Source organism: Cheilinus undulatus, linkage group 17 (assembly GCF_018320785.1).
Source record: "Cheilinus undulatus linkage group 17, ASM1832078v1, whole genome shotgun sequence".
In the NCBI taxonomy this organism is placed as follows: Eukaryota; Metazoa; Chordata; class Actinopteri; order Labriformes; family Labridae; genus Cheilinus; species Cheilinus undulatus.
In genome coordinates, this window is record NC_054881.1 from 42,360,443 (window position 1) to 42,380,825 (window position 20,383).

Consider the following 20,383-nt stretch of genomic DNA (forward strand, 5'->3'; position numbering starts at 1 on the left):
TGGAGAGGCTTGGAGGGCAGGGTACTAATTTGGAGACCCCAGGCAAAGAGAGATACGTGGCCCTTCACCCCAGCTCAGGCAGACTAGAGGAGAGGGGTCTTTAAAGTCTCCGTCCTGTATGTGGGGTCACAGGTACCAGTTCTTAGCTCCCTCATTAATGACAGGAGAATCTCAGAGAGGGGACCAAGGCCTTCTGGTTCTGAAACCTGGCCCTCTTTTGAAAAAGAGGGCCAGGTTTCTTTATTTGTGTCTAAAATAACCGAACTTCTGGATGTTTAACAAAGATGGAGTCTTTAAACCGTCCTGGCTCTGAGCTCGTAGCTGCTGAAGGAAAATAAGAATTTCTCTTTCATTAAAATTCCTGAAAAACTAAAAGACAAACCTGAATGACAGAGGTCAGTCTGATAGAGAGAACTACAGTCTGACATCCACGGAGGACCAGTCATGACACTAAAACAGAACAAATATGACCATTAGATCTGTTAATCAGTGGAACCTCTCCCTCATATTTAATCCTCACCTGTGATGACTCTATGCTGACGCTCCAGGAGTCTGCACACCTTTACCTGATGGTGACACGGCCTGTAGATGGAGGCTTTCACTTTAATGTGAGTTATTCTAGATAAAATGGTATAATGACGGCGTCCCTCTGTGCTTTCACATTTATACAGCACTGGTGTTCAGTTAAACTATCAGAGTCTCTGTCTGACCTGATTAACGCAGATTAACTCCGTTTATTTAACTCCAGGTGAGCAGGTCTGATTCGGTTTCTTATTTCTAGTTAAAGTATTTTAAGGTCAACAATAAAAGGAAACGTTTGTTCCGTTTTTCACAGTTTCAGGATGTTTCTGACCCTCTAAAGTTTTTTTTAAGTGGCTTTAGCAGTTTCCTTTTTCTGTCCTCGCGGGCCTCCTCCTGATTGGATCATTAACGTTCTTCAATAACCACTCCAATCACCGTGCTGACGTCATGACGCCTATAAACAGATATAAATGCTTAAACCTGAAGTCTAATGACAGTATTGATCCTCTCTCTCTCCTTCGGGCCCTCCGTCTCTCTGCGTACTTTTCGGAAGTTGCTGTGACGTCACACATTGTTGCTGAAACTTTTCTCGGTCCTGGTCCGGGGCTTACCTGGGCTCGTGCGTCCTCCTCCACCTCCTCCTCCTCCTCGTGCTCTCCGGGCTCTGGCTTAAGGTGATGATCGATGATTGATTGATTGATTGGTTCCGTTAGAATAATCCGATCTGAGCTAACGGACAGACAGTCCCACTCTCAGCTCTTTTTCTCCGTTCCCTCCCTGCCTGATCTGCGCAGACTCAGTCAGAGACTCCACCCTGCGGGGTGGGGGGGGCTGCCACGAACAACTGCACAGGCTGAAATCCAACATGGAGGAGAGAGAGAGAGAGAGGAGGGGGGCTCTGGTATGATGATGAAGATGATAAAGAATCTTTACTGAGCAGATAAACTCTGACAGAGGAGGAAATATGATTATTATATAAAGAATAAACTTTCAGAACTCAAAGGGCCAAACTTTTAAATGAACTAGTTTAAAGTTTAAAGATGTGACTGTGGCGCCCTCTGCTGGACAGACAGCCGCTGTTCGGTGTTATTGAAGAGGTTAAAGAGGACAGAGAAAATCCCTCTGAGTGTTTGTGTTCTTATTTTTATCAGAGGAGGAAAAATCACCAGACTTTCACACTGCAGTAAAACTACAGCTGTTACTGAAGTCACAGTAAAGCAGTTTATTCTAAATTTACTCTGAGCTCTGCTGAGGAGGTCACTACAATCTGATTTTCCCTGTTAGTCAGAACAGCCAGAGAACGGGCTGTTCAGGTAGAGTCACACCTGTATAAGAGTAGAATACACAGACAGTGATGATTAAACTCATTTAAAGGGGGTCTATATGGGTCCACACTACAGAGATATAGATGTACTGTAGATATAGATAAATAGATATATAGATATAGATAGATTTAGATATCTATATAGGTATATAGATTCTTAATCTGAGTCAGGCTGTCCTGGTAAACTAGATTTAAACTAAAAAAGTGAAGCATCAATTAAAGAGTTAAATATCTGACAGATCTGCAGGACTCTGGAGAACCTGAGTTAAAGCAGAGAGTCGACCTCAGAGTAAAACTACGATACTGAAGAAGAATACGGACTAAGAGTCCTAAAACAACACCCACAGTCACAGACAGGACACCTATAGTCACAGACCGAACACCTACAGTCACAGACGGGACACCCACAGTCACAGACAGGACACCTATAGTCACAGACCGAACACCTACAGTCACAGACGGGACACCTACAGTCACAGACAGGACACCTGCAGTCACAGACAGGACACCTACAGTCACAGACCAAACTCCTACAGTCACAGACCGAACTCCTACAGTCACAGACAGGACACCTACAGTCACAGACCGAACACCTACAGTCACAGACCAAACACCTACAGTCACAGACCAAACACCTACAGTCACAGACAGGACACCTACAGTCACAGACCGAACTCCTACAGTCACAGATGGGACACCTACAGTCACAGACAGGACACCTACAGTCACAGACCGAACTCCTACAGTCACAGATGGGACACCTACAGTCACAGACAGGACACCTACAGTCACAGACGGGACACCCACAGTCACAGACAGGACACCTATAGTCACAGACCGAACACCTACAGTCACAGACCAAACACCTACAGTCACAGACGGGACACCCACAGTCACAGACAGGACACCTATAGTCACAGACCGAACACCTACAGTCACAGACCAAACACCTACAGTCACAGACCAAACACCTACAGTCACAGACAGGACACCTACAGTCACAGACCGAACTCCTACAGTCACAGATGGGACACCTACAGTCACAGACAGGACACCTACAGTCACAGACCAAACACCTACAGTCACAGACGGGACACCTGCAGTCACAGACAGGACACCTGCAGTCACAGACCGAACACCTACAGTCACAGACAGGACACCTACAGTCACAGACCGAACTCCTACAGTCACAGACAGGACACCTACAGTCACAGACCGAACTCCTACAGTCACAGATGGGACACCTACAGTCACAGACGGGACACCTACAGTCACAGACCGAACACCTACAGTCACAGACGGGACACCTACAGTCACAGACAGGACACCTGCAGTCACAGACCGAACACCTACAGTCACAGACAGGACACCTACAGTCACAGACCGAACTCCTACAGTCACAGACCGAACACCTACAGTCACAGACCGAACACCTACAGTCACAGACGGGACACCTACAGTCACAGACAGGACACCTGCAGTCACAGACCGAACACCTACAGTCACAGACAGGACACCTACAGTCACAGACCGAACTCCTACAGTCACAGACCGAACACCTACAGTCACAGACCGAACTCCTACAGTCACAGACGGGACACCTACAGTCACAGACCAAACACCTACAGTCACAGACAGGAAACCTACAGTCACAGACCGAACTCCTACAGTCACAGACGGGACACCTACAGTCACAGACCGAACACCTACAGTCACAGACCGAACACCTACAGTCACAGACCGAACACCTACAGTCACAGACCGAACTCCTACAGTCACAGACAGGACACCTACAGTCACAGACAGGACACCTACAGGCACAGACAGAACACCTACAGTCACAGATGGGACACCTGCTGTCACAGACAGGACACCTACAGTCACAGACCGAACACCTACAGTCACAGACGGGACACCTACAGTCACAGACAGGACACCTACAGTCACAGACTGAACACCTACAGTCACAGACAGGACACCTACAGTCACAGACGGGACGCCTACAGTCACAGACAGGACACCTAACACAGCGGATAACTTCACCTATGCTGCAAATTTGTCTCATATCAAAAACAACAATCCAACAGAAACATGAGCAACAGAACCCAGCAGGGGGCGCTGCTTAACAGGAAACATCCAAACACAACCAAACACTCTGCCCAAGAATGAAATCACAGTGGGCGGAGCTTTGATCAGCTGACTCTATCAGGAGTTGAACTAACCCTGGTGGATCACCACTGACTCCATCCCTAAGGAATTCACTCAGAGCAGAGTTAATCAACTCTGAGTAGTTTAACCTTAAATTTCAACCCTCCAGAGACTGTTAATGATGTGATGGTGAATCATTCTCTCTACTGTGGAGGAAAAAGAATAAGAGTATCTACTCTGGTTAAAACTGAAACTGAAGTTACAGTACTGATTTATGAATGTACTCTAAAAAGTAAAAGTACTCTAAACCAGTACTTCATCAAAGTAATCGAGTAAATGTTTTTAGTTACTTTACACCTCTGATTTTTTTTTTTTTTAAAGATTCATTTTTGGGCCTTTATTTGATAGAGGAAGGACAGTGGATAGACTTGGAAACAGGGAAGAGAGTGCGGAGAGACATGCGGTAAAGGGCCACAGGCCGGATTCGAACCTGGGCCGCCTGCGTACATGGATAGTGCCTTAAACCACTCGACCGTCTGCGCTCCCTACACCTCTGATTTTCGTGACTGTGGGGGATTAACCAACACAATCCTTTAGGCTCCGCCTACGTCTTACAACACTGACTATGACAGGTGAGAATCGGTGTTGTGACATCCCATGGAGTCATTTTAACAGGCCCCGCCCCTCACCTGGGTTCTCCATCCATGGAAGCTTACAGGCGTACTGATGTCAGCCAGATATGTGTTCAAATCAGTGGTTTTCAGAGTGTGAGGCAGGCCTCCCCTGGGGGGCGCCACAGAACTTCAGGGGCGGCGTGGAACCATAAACCAGAAAAAAGGTGGTTTGCTTTGCTAACTTCTGCATGGAGCAAAATGAATAGACGTATAGTTAGTTTAAGGCAGTGATACTCGGCGTGTGATTGTTAGTGGCTCTTTGACGTCTTCATTTTAAACATTATTACCCCAGAAAACCTTAAAGAAAAGGGAAACTTTTTTGCACGTTATACCATTTTTTGACACTTTACATCCATTTAAACTATCTTTTGTCATTAAATACCACTTTTTTTCCTCCCTTTTGCCCGTTTTTTCCACTCTTGACTGCTTTTTTGCTTTTTTTGCCTTGTTTTTGCCACCTTATACTCATTTTTTGTCATTTCTCACCCATCTTTTTTCACTTTGTATCCCCATTTTCACCCTTTTTTGTTGTTGTTGTTATTGTTGTTTTTTGACCCTTTTTGCCATCTTTAACTTATTCTTATTGCTACTTTAAGCTGTTTTTGCCACTCTCCACCTCTTAGATTGTGGCTCTCTCAAAGGTATTTTTCAACAGTTTGGCTCTTTGGTTGAGTAACGCTGCTTTAAGGATTATCAGAGCAGAATAATCAGGTAGTATTGGCAATAAATTCATTACTGAAACCAAATTACTGATTACCTGGTAAAGATGGATGTTTAAGAACATTTGTAGAGCAAAATATCAAAGATATAAAAATGTTAAAAATATTTAAAATTAGACATAAATGTTTGAAAATATGGTTAAGGTTTTTTTTTTTTTTAAATCTGAGTCTTTATGTGGGTGGGGGTCCACTGAATGAATAATTTTCTCTTAGGGGTGGCTCACTCTCACACACTTTGAAAGCCAATCAGGAGAGGGCACCTTTTGTGATGATGTCATCCTTACAGCAGTGATTCTCAACTGGGGGGTCGGGACCCAAAAGTGGGTCACTCTTTCCAGCAGGTCTTAGACCACAGGGGGCTGTGACGTCCCCTTTAAGAGAACAAACTATAACAGTGGTGTCCAAACTATGGCCCGGGGGCCAACTGTGGCCTGTGGGTCATTTTTTATGGACCTGCAATAATTTCTAAAAAAACACAAATCAAATCAAATCTGTCCCATGAGAACTTGGAGTGTACTTGACTGTAGTACTTCCTAGTTTTGACACTAGGCAGTGCTGTTGTGTTGATTCTGTAAACAAACATTTTGACCAGAGGAATTAGCGGATGAGTTTTTTTAAAATTAAACTCTTTTGGCTCCGCCCCCAAACCCAAACATTAAAATAAAGAGTCATAAAGGCCGCACACATGATGCTGATAGTTTATTGTGAATCTACATCTGTACATCTGTATTTCCTCCGTCTACAGCATAAATATCTGACAGTTTGTTCTTTATTCAAACATGTAGGGCTGCGTAAAAATAAAGAGGTGTAAATATCTGTACACTCTGAGGAACTGTTTAACAGCTCATACATTTATTTATTTATTTATCATAAGGCGTTAAGAAGGTCAAACATCCTCAGCTGCCCACACTCATCTGATCCATCAGAGACGGCGTTTTACTCAACACTTTAAATAAACAGTCCTGGTGTCACATCAGGGACCTGGGGCCTGGACCCCAAAGACCGGATCATCTTTATTAGTGTAAACAGAAGCGTGCTGTACTTGGGTACCATTGTTTCCTCTCTGCAGGGTCCAGGTCTTCCTCTCACCTGTAGATGTAGAAGAGTCTCTAAAATCAGTCCAGGATGGACTCTAAAGTCCACATGGAGCAGAATCTAATGTGGTCCCTTCTCACCTTCTTGGTGGATTCTCAAACCGTGCACCTCCACCTGCTGGATCAGACTGTGTACCTTCACAGGTGTGCTCAGGTACAGAACCATGTGGCTGATGTGAAAGCAGACCAGAGGAGGAGAGGGAGCAGCGGTGGTCAGGTAGGGTCTGGAACTAGAGGTCGCCAGGAGCCAGGCTGAGCTGAAGCCCTTAGAGGCTGAAACACCAGCGGTCAGCTGATCAGCTGATCAGATGGCCGACAGAATTAACTCTGGAGAACAGAAGAGAGCAGGAAGCAAGGGTTCTCAACAGGTGGGTTAGGACCCTAAAGTGGGCCTTGTATGGCAGCTACTTTATTTTAATAAGTAGAATAATAAACGACCCACAGCTGGGTGATATCTCAGATTTTACTCCAGTATTACCCTTCAGAGATCCTCGGGACATCCAGTTCTTATTTTCAAGTGGTGTTAGCTGTGTTGAATGAATAAAGCTCAGAATTGCCAGAAGATTTTCATTTTTAAAACATTTTAGAATTGTAGTCTCAGTTCCTTAAATTAGCCTGAAATGGCTAAGCTACACAAAAACCGACACATTCACCCCTCAGGACCAAAAATGTCTCATTGATAATGACATTTTAGATCCCACAGTTATCTAAACATGAACAAATGCATTCCTTTATGTTAAGACTTCATGTTGGACTACTAGCTTTCAATTTTCAATTTCTATATTTGTCCACCAGATGGCGCTACTTTCACATTTTTATCGCCTTGATACTGAAATAAGTGTGTCGCTATCAATGTTGGATAATGGTGTGTTTTGTTCTATTAAACAGTGGAATTGTGTAAACATCCTGGCCTTACAAGGGTTAAAATCCTAAAATATTAATATTTGTTATGTGTACTGAAGTGGTTTTAAATGATTGACTCATTTCAATTAGAAAAAATATGAATATATATTATTTTTACATATTATTAGTGATTTTTTATCTTGAAAGTTAACAGATTCTCTTCATTATTTTCCTAGAGTGACCCTAACACTCTGACGTAATAATGGATGGTTCATACGTAGATCTGTTGTCAGTATGTTGGAATTTTGTTAATGAAAATAATTTAAATTGATGTTTCATTACTCCAGATGGGTTAGCTTTTCTTAGAGTTAGGAATAACTGCAGGTTAGTAGTCAGGGTGGCTAGCCCAGGTTAATGATGGCCTGTGGCTCTTTCACAGCATGTCATTCCCTCTCTCTCCTCCCTCTTTCTCTCAGAACTCTGATTTAAAGGCAAGAAACCCTAAAATCAATCTGTCAACGACAGCTGGCTGGATTTTACCGCCCCACTCACAGATCTGAGCTAGAAACTAATCTGAAATAAATGTTTAGACAGTAGAAAAACCCTCAGACAGAGGAGCTCAAATGCTCCGCTCATAAAAACACCTGGCAGACAGGTGGCGCTCTGCGGGCACACAGGTATCAAACACAGGCTTAAACACGTCTGTTTATTAGACTGATGCAGTCTGATCCAACATGTCTGAATAAAACTCTTGACGGAGCTCACAGAGAAAAGCACACCTCAGCGCCCTGATGCATCATGGGAAGATAATAATGGTTTTAGAATACTGGACCATTTTAGATTCAAACAAGATTTTTACAGTTCTTTACTGGGAGGTTTATCCTCGTCATCCCCTGATTTAAGGATTCGTCTTTAAGATGGAGAGAAAGTTTTAGAGACTCAGCCTGACCACCGTACCAAAGCTCACTTTAAAAACCCTCCTACTGTCTTTGAATGTCTCTGATCTGATGGAGAGAAGGTTCTAGACCAGTCAAACGCGCCATCTTAGCTGTAATACTGGTGTCTTACACTGGTGGTCGCTGTAGCTCTGGTTACCTAGTCCTGTCCTGCTGCTCTTTAACATGAACAGGGGTCAGCTCTACTCCGATCTGTTAGACTGAGACAAAACCATAGTCTGGATCAGATTGGACTCACATAGAACTGCTAATCCTCCAGCACTGAGAACTGTCTGAGATAAATCATCATTTCTGATGATTTCCTGAGTTTTCTCTTTGCTTTAGACTTTCTGACTGAACCATCTAAATTAGTGTTTAATTGGATTTAAACTCATTACCTAGGAACATCCCTACGATCAGAACTACCCTTTAAAAGCCAAACATGACAAACTACTGCACTTCCTTTAGATTTAACAAAAACAGTCTCTGACAGACCGATCATAGACCGATTGTTGAGTAAAAATGACCAGAGTTCATCTTACAGCAGCAGGAACAGCTGAGATTAGTCGGATGTTTTGTTTCATGACCCTACAGAGCATCTCTGCTGTCTGAATCTGCGTTAAAAATCATTCACTTCCTCTTCCTGGAAGGCTCACAGCAGAAAACATCAACGCTCTAGGCCCTGCCCACATCTGGGCAAGCCCCGCCCACATCTGTGACATCAGCACCGACATAAAAAAGACAAACAGAAAATAAAATGGACTAAAATAAAACCAGAAACCCAGGAGGATCAGAGAGTCTGAGGGTGGGGCTGTCCCTCCTATGGCTCCGCCCCCTCCATGATGCGGTCTATGATTCTGATCCAGTCTAAACTGTGATGATCCTGAGACTCCAGGCTCTTCATGATGTGGTCTGTGGTGATCCTGTGTCTGCCCCCTTCAGGATGCAGTCTATGATGATCCAGTAGCTCCACTATGCACTCTAACTGGTTGATCCTCCTCTCTGCACTCCATTCGTCCTCCTGTCCTCTATCCTCTGAGCTCTACAGTCTCTAGTCTCTACTGTCTCCTCTCAGAGCTCGTCTGAGCGCGCTCAGTTGCTGACGGCAGCCTCAGGACCTGCAGGGGCTGCTGGGATACGAGGCATCTTCTTGGCTGGACTGGGGATGTGCTGCAGGAGGAGAGAGAGAGGGTCAGGGGTCAGCTGATCTGAAACATTTATTTATTAATTACTGACTTTATTCCAGCAGATATTAGACCTGTTTATGATCACTGCGACGATTCAGACCTGATTTACCTGAAACTATCAAGAGGGAGGGGCATTATGATTGAGACTGTGATTTAGTAATGGGAGATTAATCATGATTAATCTCAGGAATCCTGTAGTTACAGGATTCTTAAGATAAATCATGATTAACTGCAGGAATTTTGCAGTTAATCATGATTAACTACAGGAATACTGAGATTGATAATGATTAACTACAGGGATACTGAGATTAATCATGATTAATCTCAGTATTCCTTTTGTTAAAGGATTCTTAAGATTAATCATGATTAACTGCAGAAATCCTGCAGTTAATCATGAATAAATACAAGAATCCTGTGAATTAATAATGATTGGCTACAGAAATACTACGATTAATCTTGATTAACTAGGATTACTGTGATTAATTATGATTTACTAGCATTCCTGTGATTGATTCTGATTAAGTAGGAATCCTCCAATTAATCCTGAACAACTAGAATCCCTGTGATTAATCTAGATGAACTAGGATTCCTGACATTAATCATGATTAACTACAGGATTCCTGTGATTAAGCCTGATTAACTAGGATTCATGCAATGATTAATGATTAACTGGGATTCCTGGGAATAATTCTGATTAACTACAGGATTCTTGCGATTAATCCTGAATAACTAGGAATCCTGTGAATAATCCTGATTTGCTAAAGGATTTCTGAGATTTATCCTGATATACTCTAGAAATCCTGAAATTAATCTTGATTTACTGCAGGATTCCTGAGATTTATCATGATAAAAGGAATCCTGCAATTAATCCTGATTAACTAAGATCCTGCGATTAATCCTGATGTACTACACAACTCCTGAGATTTATTATGATCAACTATAGAAATCCTGCGATTAATCTTGATTAAGTAGGATCCTGTAAATGGTCCTGATTAACTAGGATCCTGCGATTAATCCTGATGTACTACACAACTCCTGAGATTTATTATGATCAACTATAGAAATCCTGCGATTAATCTTGATTAAGTAGGATCCTGTAAATGGTCCTGATTAACTAAGATCCTGCGATTAATCCTGATGTACTACACAACTCCTGAGATTTATTATGATCAACTATAGAAATCCTGCGATTAATCTTGATTAAGTAGGATCCTGTAAATGGTCCTGATTAACTAGGATCCTGCGATTAATCCTGATTAACTAGGATCCTGCCTCTAATCCTGATTAGTTAGGATTCCTGTGATTAATCATGATTAACTTGGATATCTGTGATAACCCTGATTTACTACACAATTCCTGAGATTTATCTTGATTAACTATAGAAACCTGTGATTAATCCTGATTAACTAGGATCCTGCGATTTATCCTCTGAGGTCTCACCTCGGCCGTGTTGTTGGAGCGGACCAGGTCAGGCTCTGCAGGTAACTCCAGGGTCAGAGGTTGGCGTGCGTACTCTCTGCGGTGTTTGTCGTCCACTCTGGTCAGGTACCACGTCCCAGGAAACAGTTCGTCTGCTGAGCCCCGAGGGAGGTAACTGGCTGCAGGGACAGACGGAGACAGGTCTGAATTTATGTCAGCAATAGTCTGAGGGATTATTTTAGAACTGTGATGGATATCAGGTGGTTCTTTCATGTGGATTTGAATCAGTCAGCTGAAGCTGAGCCGCTGACAGAGATGATCACAGAGAGTCTCCTATGTTAGCTCAGTGAGCGCCAGGTCAGCATTTCTGTGGTTTCAGATACACTCTAACCTCATTGTGCATACTACTAACAGTGGATAAACAGCGAGTAGAACCCCGGGATTAGGGTCAGTACGTACCCAGGTGATGAGTCTCCTCCCTCAGCTTCATGTTCTCAGAGAAGACGGCGGGGGACACCTTAGTCCTAGAGTCCAGTCTGAGCTGGAGATCACTAAGCGATGACACCAGTTTATCCAGACTGGATCCTGAATCAGACAAAAACACCTGTGACTACAGAGCACAGGTGTATCGGGACGTTATGACATCACAGAGGTGATCAGACTCACCTGGCGTGTGGTCCTGAGTCACTCTGAGGGAATAAAGCGTAGCAGCGAATCCTGAGCCGTAGGAGAAAACGCCGATCCTTTGACCAGCAATCTGAGAGGGAGTCGATCTGTAAGACGGAGAAGACGGGACGTTAAGGTCGACTAAGCTGTAATCTTACTCATTAATAAGTAAATAAACAAAACGTAACAAAGGAAATCGTCTTCTTAATAGTACATCCTACATAATAAATAAATTAACAGAGACTGTACTGATGATGTTAATGTCTTACTGAGCGATGAGCGAGGCGAGGCAGCCATACACTGACGGCGTGTACATGTTTCCGTTCTGGTTGGAGATTAGCAGCGAGCTCTTGGTCTTCTTCTCAAACATGTCTGAGCTGGCCTTCATGAACGCCTTCTCCACGTCACGGTCAAAGTATGTGTCCTCAGCTCTCACGTCTCTGCAGGAAAGAAAACTGTGCTTATTACCAGGATCATCAGACATCCGTCATCACTGGTCTACAGCTGTAGGAGGAGTCTTACCTGAAGGCCTCCAGTCCACTGAAGGGTCCCGTCTGCGTGTTAGGGCTGGGGTGACTCAGGAAGTCGTTGAGCATGAGGCGAGCTAAAGACTTCTGCACCAGTTTACAGTAGGGAGAGTGGAAGACCAGGAAACCAAAGTCCTCCAGGCTGAAGCGCTTCTCCACACCCTCTGAGGATAAGAAATAAGAACAATTAGAGCACGTGAATCTCTGAGATTTCATCTAAATGTGATATTAACTTTAATATCCTAACAGACAAACAACCAGAGGTTGGTGTGTAAAAGTACCGAGAGTGTCAGGAGCTAAACCAGGAGCAGAGATCGTTCTTTAAATGTTTATAGTCTAAGCTTTCTCCACAGTCAGTGAACTCAGGTTAACTCCTCAGCAGCAGGCGGGTAATGTCCTCAAGCTTCTTAACTCGTTACACCGTTAGCCCTCCAGCCCTGAGCAAGAGAGAGAGAGCCCTGCAGCTCCTCGGTACCAACACTAACCCTGGGAGAGAGAGAGAGCCCTGCATCTCCTCGGTACCAACACTAACCCTGAAAGAGAGAGAGAGAGCCCTGCAGCTCCTCAGTACCAACACTAGCCCTGGGAGAGAGAGAGAGCCCTGCATCTCCTCGGTACCAACACTAACCCTGAAAGAGAGAGAGAGAGCCCTGCAGCTCCTCAGTACCAACACTAGCCCTGGGAGAGAGAGAGAGCCCTGCATCTCCTCGGTACCAACACTAACCCTGAAAGAGAGAGAGAGAGCCCTGCAGCTCCTCAGTACCAACACTAGCCCTGGGAGAGAGAGAGAGCCCTGCAGCTCCTTGGTACCAACACTAGCCCTGGGAGAGACCCATCTGCTGCTCTGAAGGTTCCCAAAAGCACAGTGGCCTCCAGAATTCTCACATGGAAGAATTTTGGACCAACCAGGATTCTTCTAGAGCTGGTCACCATTGTGAGAGAAGGATGTCAGTAAGAGAGGAGACCAAGAACCTGATGGTCACTCTGGCTGAGCTGAGTGGAAATGGGTCAAATTTCCAGAAGGACAACCATCACTGCAGCCCTCCACTGATCTGGGCTTTATGGAGGAGTGGAGAGATGAAGACCCTCCTCATAGAGAAACAGGACAGACTGCTCCGCGTTTGCTAAAAAGACAAAGAAACCAGATTCTATGGCCTGTTTCTCTTGAACTGTTTGGCCTTAATTCTAAATCTGGAGCAAACCAGGCACTGCTCATCACCTGCTACATACCATCCCTACAGTGAAGCATGGTGGTGGCAGCATCATGCTGTGGGGGTGCAAAGTACAGAGAGCTCCTCAATGAAAACTAACAACCCTAATGTCCAATTTCCACATACAGCCACCGCCGCGTCAACTCCTGTCAATCAGAAAGCTCCAAACAGGAAGTTACAAGTATAGGATAACCAGTTCTTTCAAAATACAACACAATGCACAGACTCCTGATCATAAATCACCACTGTATCAACATTACTGCAGCGAGAGCAAAGGGTCACCGAGAGGTCAGTGGGTCACAGAGCTACAATGGCACCATTGACAAGGAAAAGTTAACTTTTGAGGACATTTCGCCCAAGAATTTTACATGAAACCACAGATCCTTCAAGCAAACATTAACCTTTTAACTTCCTGTGTGGAAATTGTGGGTAAGACCACAGCCAGGACTACACAGGAGTGGATTAGGGACAACTCTGAATGTCCTAGAGGGGCCCAGAGCCCTGACCTGAACCCTGTCCAACATCTCTGGAGAGGCCTGAAAATATCTGTCCACGTACAGCTCCCATCCAACCTGCCTGAGAGGATTTACAAAAAAGAATGGCAGAAAATCCCCCAACCCAGGTGTTGAAGCCTGTTGAGTCATACTCAAAGAGACTGGAGGCTGTAATCACTGCCAGAGGAGCTTCAACTAAGGACTGAGGAAAGGCTCTGAATACTGATATCAGCGTGAGATTTCAGGGTTTTTCTTTTTTATAGATCTGTAAAAACGTCTAAAATTCTGTTTTCTCTTTGTCATCAAGGTTACTGAGAATAGATTAATGAGAATAAAAATGAAACAGCTGTAGATTAAGGACGGAACAGTGAGGAGGTCTATATATTTCCTAGATAAACTGTAACAAACATGGATCACGCTACTTCCTCCATCTGAGAGCAGAAACTCTGCAGGAACCGTCCCTGATCAGTCCACATACTGACCTCTCTGCCACTGGGCCTGGATCTTGTTCCTGTACACCGAGTAGCAGCGGTCGAGCGCGCTCAGATAGCACTCTATGGACAGCTTCCCGTCCACCACCGGGTACTCAGACATCAGGTCGGGTTTGTAGAAGTCATAGGCGTGCTGCATGTGTGTTCCTCTCAGACCTGCAGGAACACAAAGGGTTAACACAAACATGTAATAATGACCGCTAGGAAACGCTGTAGAGATACCAGAAAACTGAACTTTGATATGATGTCAGTAAAAATCAGAGCATGCATATCCTGGTTTGATAGTCCTAAACTCCTCATGCCGGCTCACTTCCTGTTTATAAATGATTAAATATGGAGCACACTGTCCGTCATATTCTACAGCTCTCTTCATTCTTACATGAGTGTTATAGCTATTCACATGTAAACCAGTTCATACATAGTCATTATTTTTCTCACTGCTGCACCCTTGGTTCAGCCTTTATCTATGTCCAGTTTAACATACATGTTTAACCACATTCCTGCTGATCTGAGCGGATTACATCAAACCTTCAGTCTGATGAGAAAACAACAGTGGAGATAACAGACAGAGGAATCAATCAACAACAATCACTGCTGCAGAGTTCATCAGTGAACCGACCTCGTTCAAAGGCCAGCGGAGCGTTCGGCCCGACCAGCATGGCCACCGCTCCGGCGCCCCCCGTAGGCCGAGCACTCCCTGTGGCGTAGACGGCGATGTCCCCCGCCACCACCAGCGCATACCGACCTGCAGAGACGAGGCAGGGGGAGGGGTCAGAGAGGAAATTAAGAAACCATTCTCTGAGCAGAAGCATCAGTGTGGATGTAAATATGTCTTATTTTTGACATGTAGAGAATCAGACTGTTGAAAACACCCCCTAAAACCTGAGTCACTGTTTTCTCCATTAAACCTAAATAAATCACTGATGTTACTCAGCGAGAGCTAACTTAATCACTGTAAGGACAGATAATAACACAGAGCATTTGTCCTCACCGTCCCAGGAGCTGGACTCCACCCAGTTGACGGCGTTGAAGAGAGCAGCGGTGCCTCCGTAGCAGGCGTTGGTGGTGTCGATTCCCTCCACGTCTGTGTTCCCCGAGTCCTCAAACAGCTGCATGATGACGGTCTTCACCGACTTGGACTTGTCAATGATGGTCTCCGTGCCGACCTCGAGCCGGCCCACGCTGTCGTAGGACAGGTTGTTCCTCTCCATCAGCCTCTGAACCACCGTCAGGCACAGCGAGTTGATGTCTTCACAGTCCGAGCAGAACCCCATCCGAGCCTGACCCAGCCCCACCGTGTATTTACCCGCCGCCACGCCGTCAAACTGCTCTAGCTCTGACTGCTCCACGTACTGGGAGGGGAAGTACAGCTCCATGGCGATGATACCCACATCTTTGGGCCATGGTCCCAAACAGCTGTTTGCGGCTGATCCAGGCATCCTGGACATAAAAAGAGGGGTTCCTCATCAGTACTGGGCAATGATCAAACTAGGGATGTGGTCATTTAGACAACTATACGATTAAACGTCTCACCATTAGCAACAGCAGAACTACTAGTCAGTTAAATACATCACTGATAGTTTATATGTTGGACCTAAGTGTTGGTCAAAAATCATATTCAAGCTGTAACCCAGAATCCCTCCAGTACCCGGGGCTGCAGTCACAGACCAGCTAGTGATCCTTCTCTGGACCTGCACCAATGAAAACTGACAAGCACTGAGAACGGAGAGCTTTTTCAAAGAAGAGCAAGTTTAATGTATTTAGATGTAGAAATCTGACCCAAAAAAAAGGTTTAATTAACTCCAAATTACTAAAGTTTATATCTTCACTACCAAGTAGTGAAAACCAGTCACAGAGCAAGAAAACGACTCAACTTTACGCCTAAAACGCTGTTTTATTTGACTTTATAATAAAGCTGTGACTTTACCTAAACACCTGGTTATGATGTTACTGCCAACACAGGAAGATCAGATTTGACTGTAAAACTCCCCAGTACCGCCTCAGAGTAAGGAGATAAAAAATAGTAGTAAAAATTAAATATAACACATTTTACTTTTACCTGAGTACATTTATGGACTGGTCGTTTTAGTTCTACTTTAGTTCATATAAATAAGCTTTACTCAAGTACAGCAGTCTTGTCCTCTCTCCACCTCTGTTAGCCTCTCAGTGAACACAGAGCTAAAACACTGAGTATGTCTGACAGTAATATCCCTGACACTAATAAACATATTAATGATCACATTCCCACATTCACATGTTAGATAATAATACACATGATCCTACCTGACCTACTGATCTGTGTTTACTAGCTTTACTTTGATGACATAAGGCAGCTGACAGAGGGCAAGGTTACTGAGAACACTGACCAGTGTTATGGTTTAAGGAGTGACCGTGTTAACTGGTGCCTTTCAGTCGTATCCTCCTGTGGTTGCCGTAGCTACAGAAGATAAAGAAGTAATTTACGTCTTTTAATTCAGTTTCATATTTAAGAGATATATCTGATAAGTCTATCGGGACGTTAAAGTATTACGTAAAGTTAAAAAGCGCTCGTCTGTCTGCCGCTCTGGCTGAAAGTCACCAGATGACACGGTCTCCGTTTAACACGGTACACCAGCTAGCACATTAGCTCACGTAGCTACAGCAGTATTATGACATTTATAGCGGTGGAGGAGAAACTATGACATGTCTCCCCTTCACATTAACAACCGAAGCCAGTCCGATTATAAAAAATTAGATTATTAGTGTAAAATCAGACCCAGACCCGCTGAGGAGAGCTAACTGTTAGCATGTGTTAGCTCTAAGCAGTGACGGCTAGCTGCTAGCTTCGTCTAGACAGATGGTTCAGGTTGTCAACATTTCCAGTACTTCTACTGTTTATGATCATATTTTCTGTTATTTCTAACGTACAATATTCGTGTTTCATGGTATAGAAGGACAACCCATTGGAAACGTCACCAGTGTTTAGTGTAAACTGATGTATGATCAGGAGCTTCCTCAGTTATTAACACTGACATTACTACAGTCCTTATTATGCTTAAATACTACTGATCCACACATCCAACACACCACTGTGGATAACATCTGCTGCCTGAACAACACAACAATAACAACAAGAGTTTGTTTGAAATGTTTGGCTGTTTACACCATTAAATCTCTCAGTGTCTGGAGCCTAAAGTCTGTTAATGCTGCTGTGGTCTTAGACAACAGGGTGGAAAAAAAAAACATGAATTACTGAGTCAAAAACAAACACTAAAACTTACTGAAAGTAAAAATGAAAAGTTCCAGATCTCTCACAACAACATGACACAGTCTAGCAGTCTGTCTCTGACTAAACATGACTCAGTAGCACTCAGAGAGAGTGAGTCAACATTACATCCAAAAACAGCTGCTTCATTTTACTCTAATAGGAAGATGTGACTTTACCTGGACAACCTGGTCGGAGATGAATATTGTCATGTTGTTATTGTCATTAGGAAAAGATCACATTTTACTGTATTAAACCCTCATATATCAAAATTAGCTACTGTGTGCCCTAATTAACCTTTAAATGAAACACTGTTTATCTTTTACAGACCAGAACTTTACTTCTACATACAAAAAGTTCATTATGAACACATTTACATTATTTTTCACTGTTATAAACAAATAAATAATTAGTGACTTCGGTTATAAACAGAGTGTAACTGCTGATCAGAGGAGGATAATGAAGAGGAGCCAACTGACTACATCAGACTGTAATCTAACAAACATTGTTTAGACTTTAACTATAGATGAAAAAGTTAGACTTTAGTTACAGATAATAATGTTAGACTTTAGTTACAGATAATAATGTTAGACTTTAGTTACAGATAATGATGTTAGACTTTAGTTATAGATTAATAATGTTAGACTTTGGTTGTAGATTAATAATGTTAGACTTTAGTTACAGATAATAATGTTAGACTTTAGTTATAGATTAATAATGTTAGACTTTGGTTGTAGATTAATAATGTTAGATTTTAGCTTTAACTGTACTGGAGTGTCTCTATTGATCAGGGAGGATAACAGAACTTAGCAAAGTGACTACTGTTATCTGATGCATTATGTCAAACTTTGATTAAAGAAAATAATGTTAGATTTTACCTGTGGTCATATCAGAGTGTCCCCTATGATCAGAGGAGGATAATGGAGAGGAGCTTAATGACTAATCTAACTGATCTAACAGAAACCATTTTTATATCTTAGTTATAGATAGTAATGTCTTACTTGAGTAATAGAAAATAATGTTAGATTATAGCTGTAATGTCCCCGGTGATCAGGGAGGATAACAGAGAGGAGCTAACTGACCACTGTAATCTATTAGACATTTTTTAGACTTTACAGATAATAATGTCTTACTTTAGTTTGAGAAAATAATGTTAGATTATAGCTGTAATGTCCCCGGTGATCAGGGAGGATAACAGAGAGGAGCTAACTGGGTGAAAGGGCACTGACGGGATTTCCTAGTGGGTAACGTTAAGTCGTTTATGTCCCGTTAGAGTCTTTAAAGGGTTAATTAACTAAGAACATATCTGCCGGAGAGCATGTTGATGTTGAACTAACTCTACGGTCGGGCTAATGAAGCTTTTATGACTGATTTAATAACAGAGGTAACGACGTTTCTACCCGGACAGAATAAGAGACGGACTCTGGAGATGAACAGAGCTGAACTAACAGTAGCGTTAGCACTAGCATTAGCTCACTAAAGTCTGATGTCAGGCGCTATGTTGAGTATTTTCCCGCCATGACAGGTGTGTGTTTCCCTGGTGAGTATCCTACCTGTGTGTTAAGGTGACTCCCGTGGCGGTAAAGCTTTATTCTCCGGTGTTTGGGCTAAATCCGCCGCCCCGGTGACTGTGTTTTTATATGTGACGGTGACAGAGCAGCGGACAGCCTTTACGACAGCACCGAGACAACCGACCAATAACAGCTCACTGATGACAGCCGCGTTAGCAAGTCCCGCAGACTGTTGACCAATCGGAGCTCAGGAACCACCACCACGCGCCGGAGCCCAACGGGTTAGCCAATGGCGGAAAGGGCACGATGTCTGGTGAGAGAGAGACAGCCAATCAGAGCAGAGAAGTAATTCCTGGCGCGGCAGAAACACTCCACTGGGCAGCGGCGTTTCCATGACAACCACGGACCTTCATTCATACAGAGGGGAGTATGATAACACAGGTAGGGTGATGACGGAGCACAGGTACCAGCACTACACTCTATTATAATAAATCACATAATATACCGATAATTAAATAAAGACAAAAATCAACACATTTGTGATGATGGAGAGGATATTAAAGGTAAAAGTCAGTTTGATTATTGAGAAATATTCAGAATAAAACACATAAAGGATTTAAATAATTATAAGATTATTTTTAATGTTAAAGACTACTTACAGAAAAAATACTGAACAAAAATTAGACATTCAAATATGCATCATTACAATATAAAATAAAGAAATAAATAAAGATTAATTAAGATATTTAAGAACAATACAAATAGAATACCCTGATAGCATTTATAGTTAATATTGTTATAAATGTTTTTATTAAATTATTCATTTATAAATCACAGTTTCAGACTAGTCCGAAATTATTCTGATTTATCTAATTCAATATTTCTGGCTTAATCTGGCTTTACTTTTTAGAAACTAAAAATTAAGATACTAATTTTAATAATAGGATGTTATATTAGCTAATAATATGCTTTGGAAAAAAAAGATCCTGCATTAGTAAGTGTTTTAATTAACAGTAATAATATAAACAATAATACATATTTTTATACATGCATACAGACATATATATATATAGATATATAATTTGTGTTATAATTCTATATTATCATGAGATATTATTATATATAAATATATGTTTACATATATATATATATATATGTAAATATACAGTGCTTAACAAATGTATTAGACTACCACCCAAAGTCAGGTTTACGCCACAGCTGCCCTAAATTAACAGCATTGGTAATTAACAAAATCATTTTGATGTTTCTGCAATGGTTAATACACCAATATGTAGAAGCTCTTTAACCCAAATGATATTTTTAATGCTAAAGTATCATTATTATTGTTATCCATGAATTTTCAAATTTACTGAT

At 42.7% G+C, this 20,383-nt stretch overlaps 2 protein-coding genes across 2 annotated transcripts in view; both read right to left on the reverse strand.

The window, feature by feature from the left end:
• The window catches only part of tln1 (talin 1), a 64,099-nt gene extending 62,792 nt beyond the window's left edge, over nt 1-1,307 (reverse strand). The window contains exon 1 of the mRNA XM_041811457.1: nt 1,134-1,307. The gene's annotated coding sequence lies outside the window, so the exon portion shown is untranslated. The remainder of the gene's footprint in view (nt 1-1,133) is intronic.
• A 4,777-nt stretch (nt 1,308-6,084) lies between these two features.
• hmgcs1 (3-hydroxy-3-methylglutaryl-CoA synthase 1 (soluble)) lies at nt 6,085-19,203 on the reverse strand. The gene is made up of 10 exons (XM_041811589.1): nt 19,052-19,203; nt 15,246-15,694; nt 14,874-14,999; nt 14,246-14,410; nt 12,054-12,222; nt 11,801-11,971; nt 11,532-11,638; nt 11,325-11,450; nt 10,887-11,044; nt 6,085-9,429 (listed from the first exon to the last, which is right to left on the reverse strand). The coding sequence occupies exons 2-10, from the start codon at nt 15,691-15,693 to the stop codon at nt 9,352-9,354; spliced, it is 1,548 nt and encodes a 515-aa protein (XP_041667523.1). The 5' UTR covers nt 15,694; nt 19,052-19,203; the 3' UTR covers nt 6,085-9,351.
• Between the last annotated feature and the right edge of the window lie 1,180 nt (nt 19,204-20,383).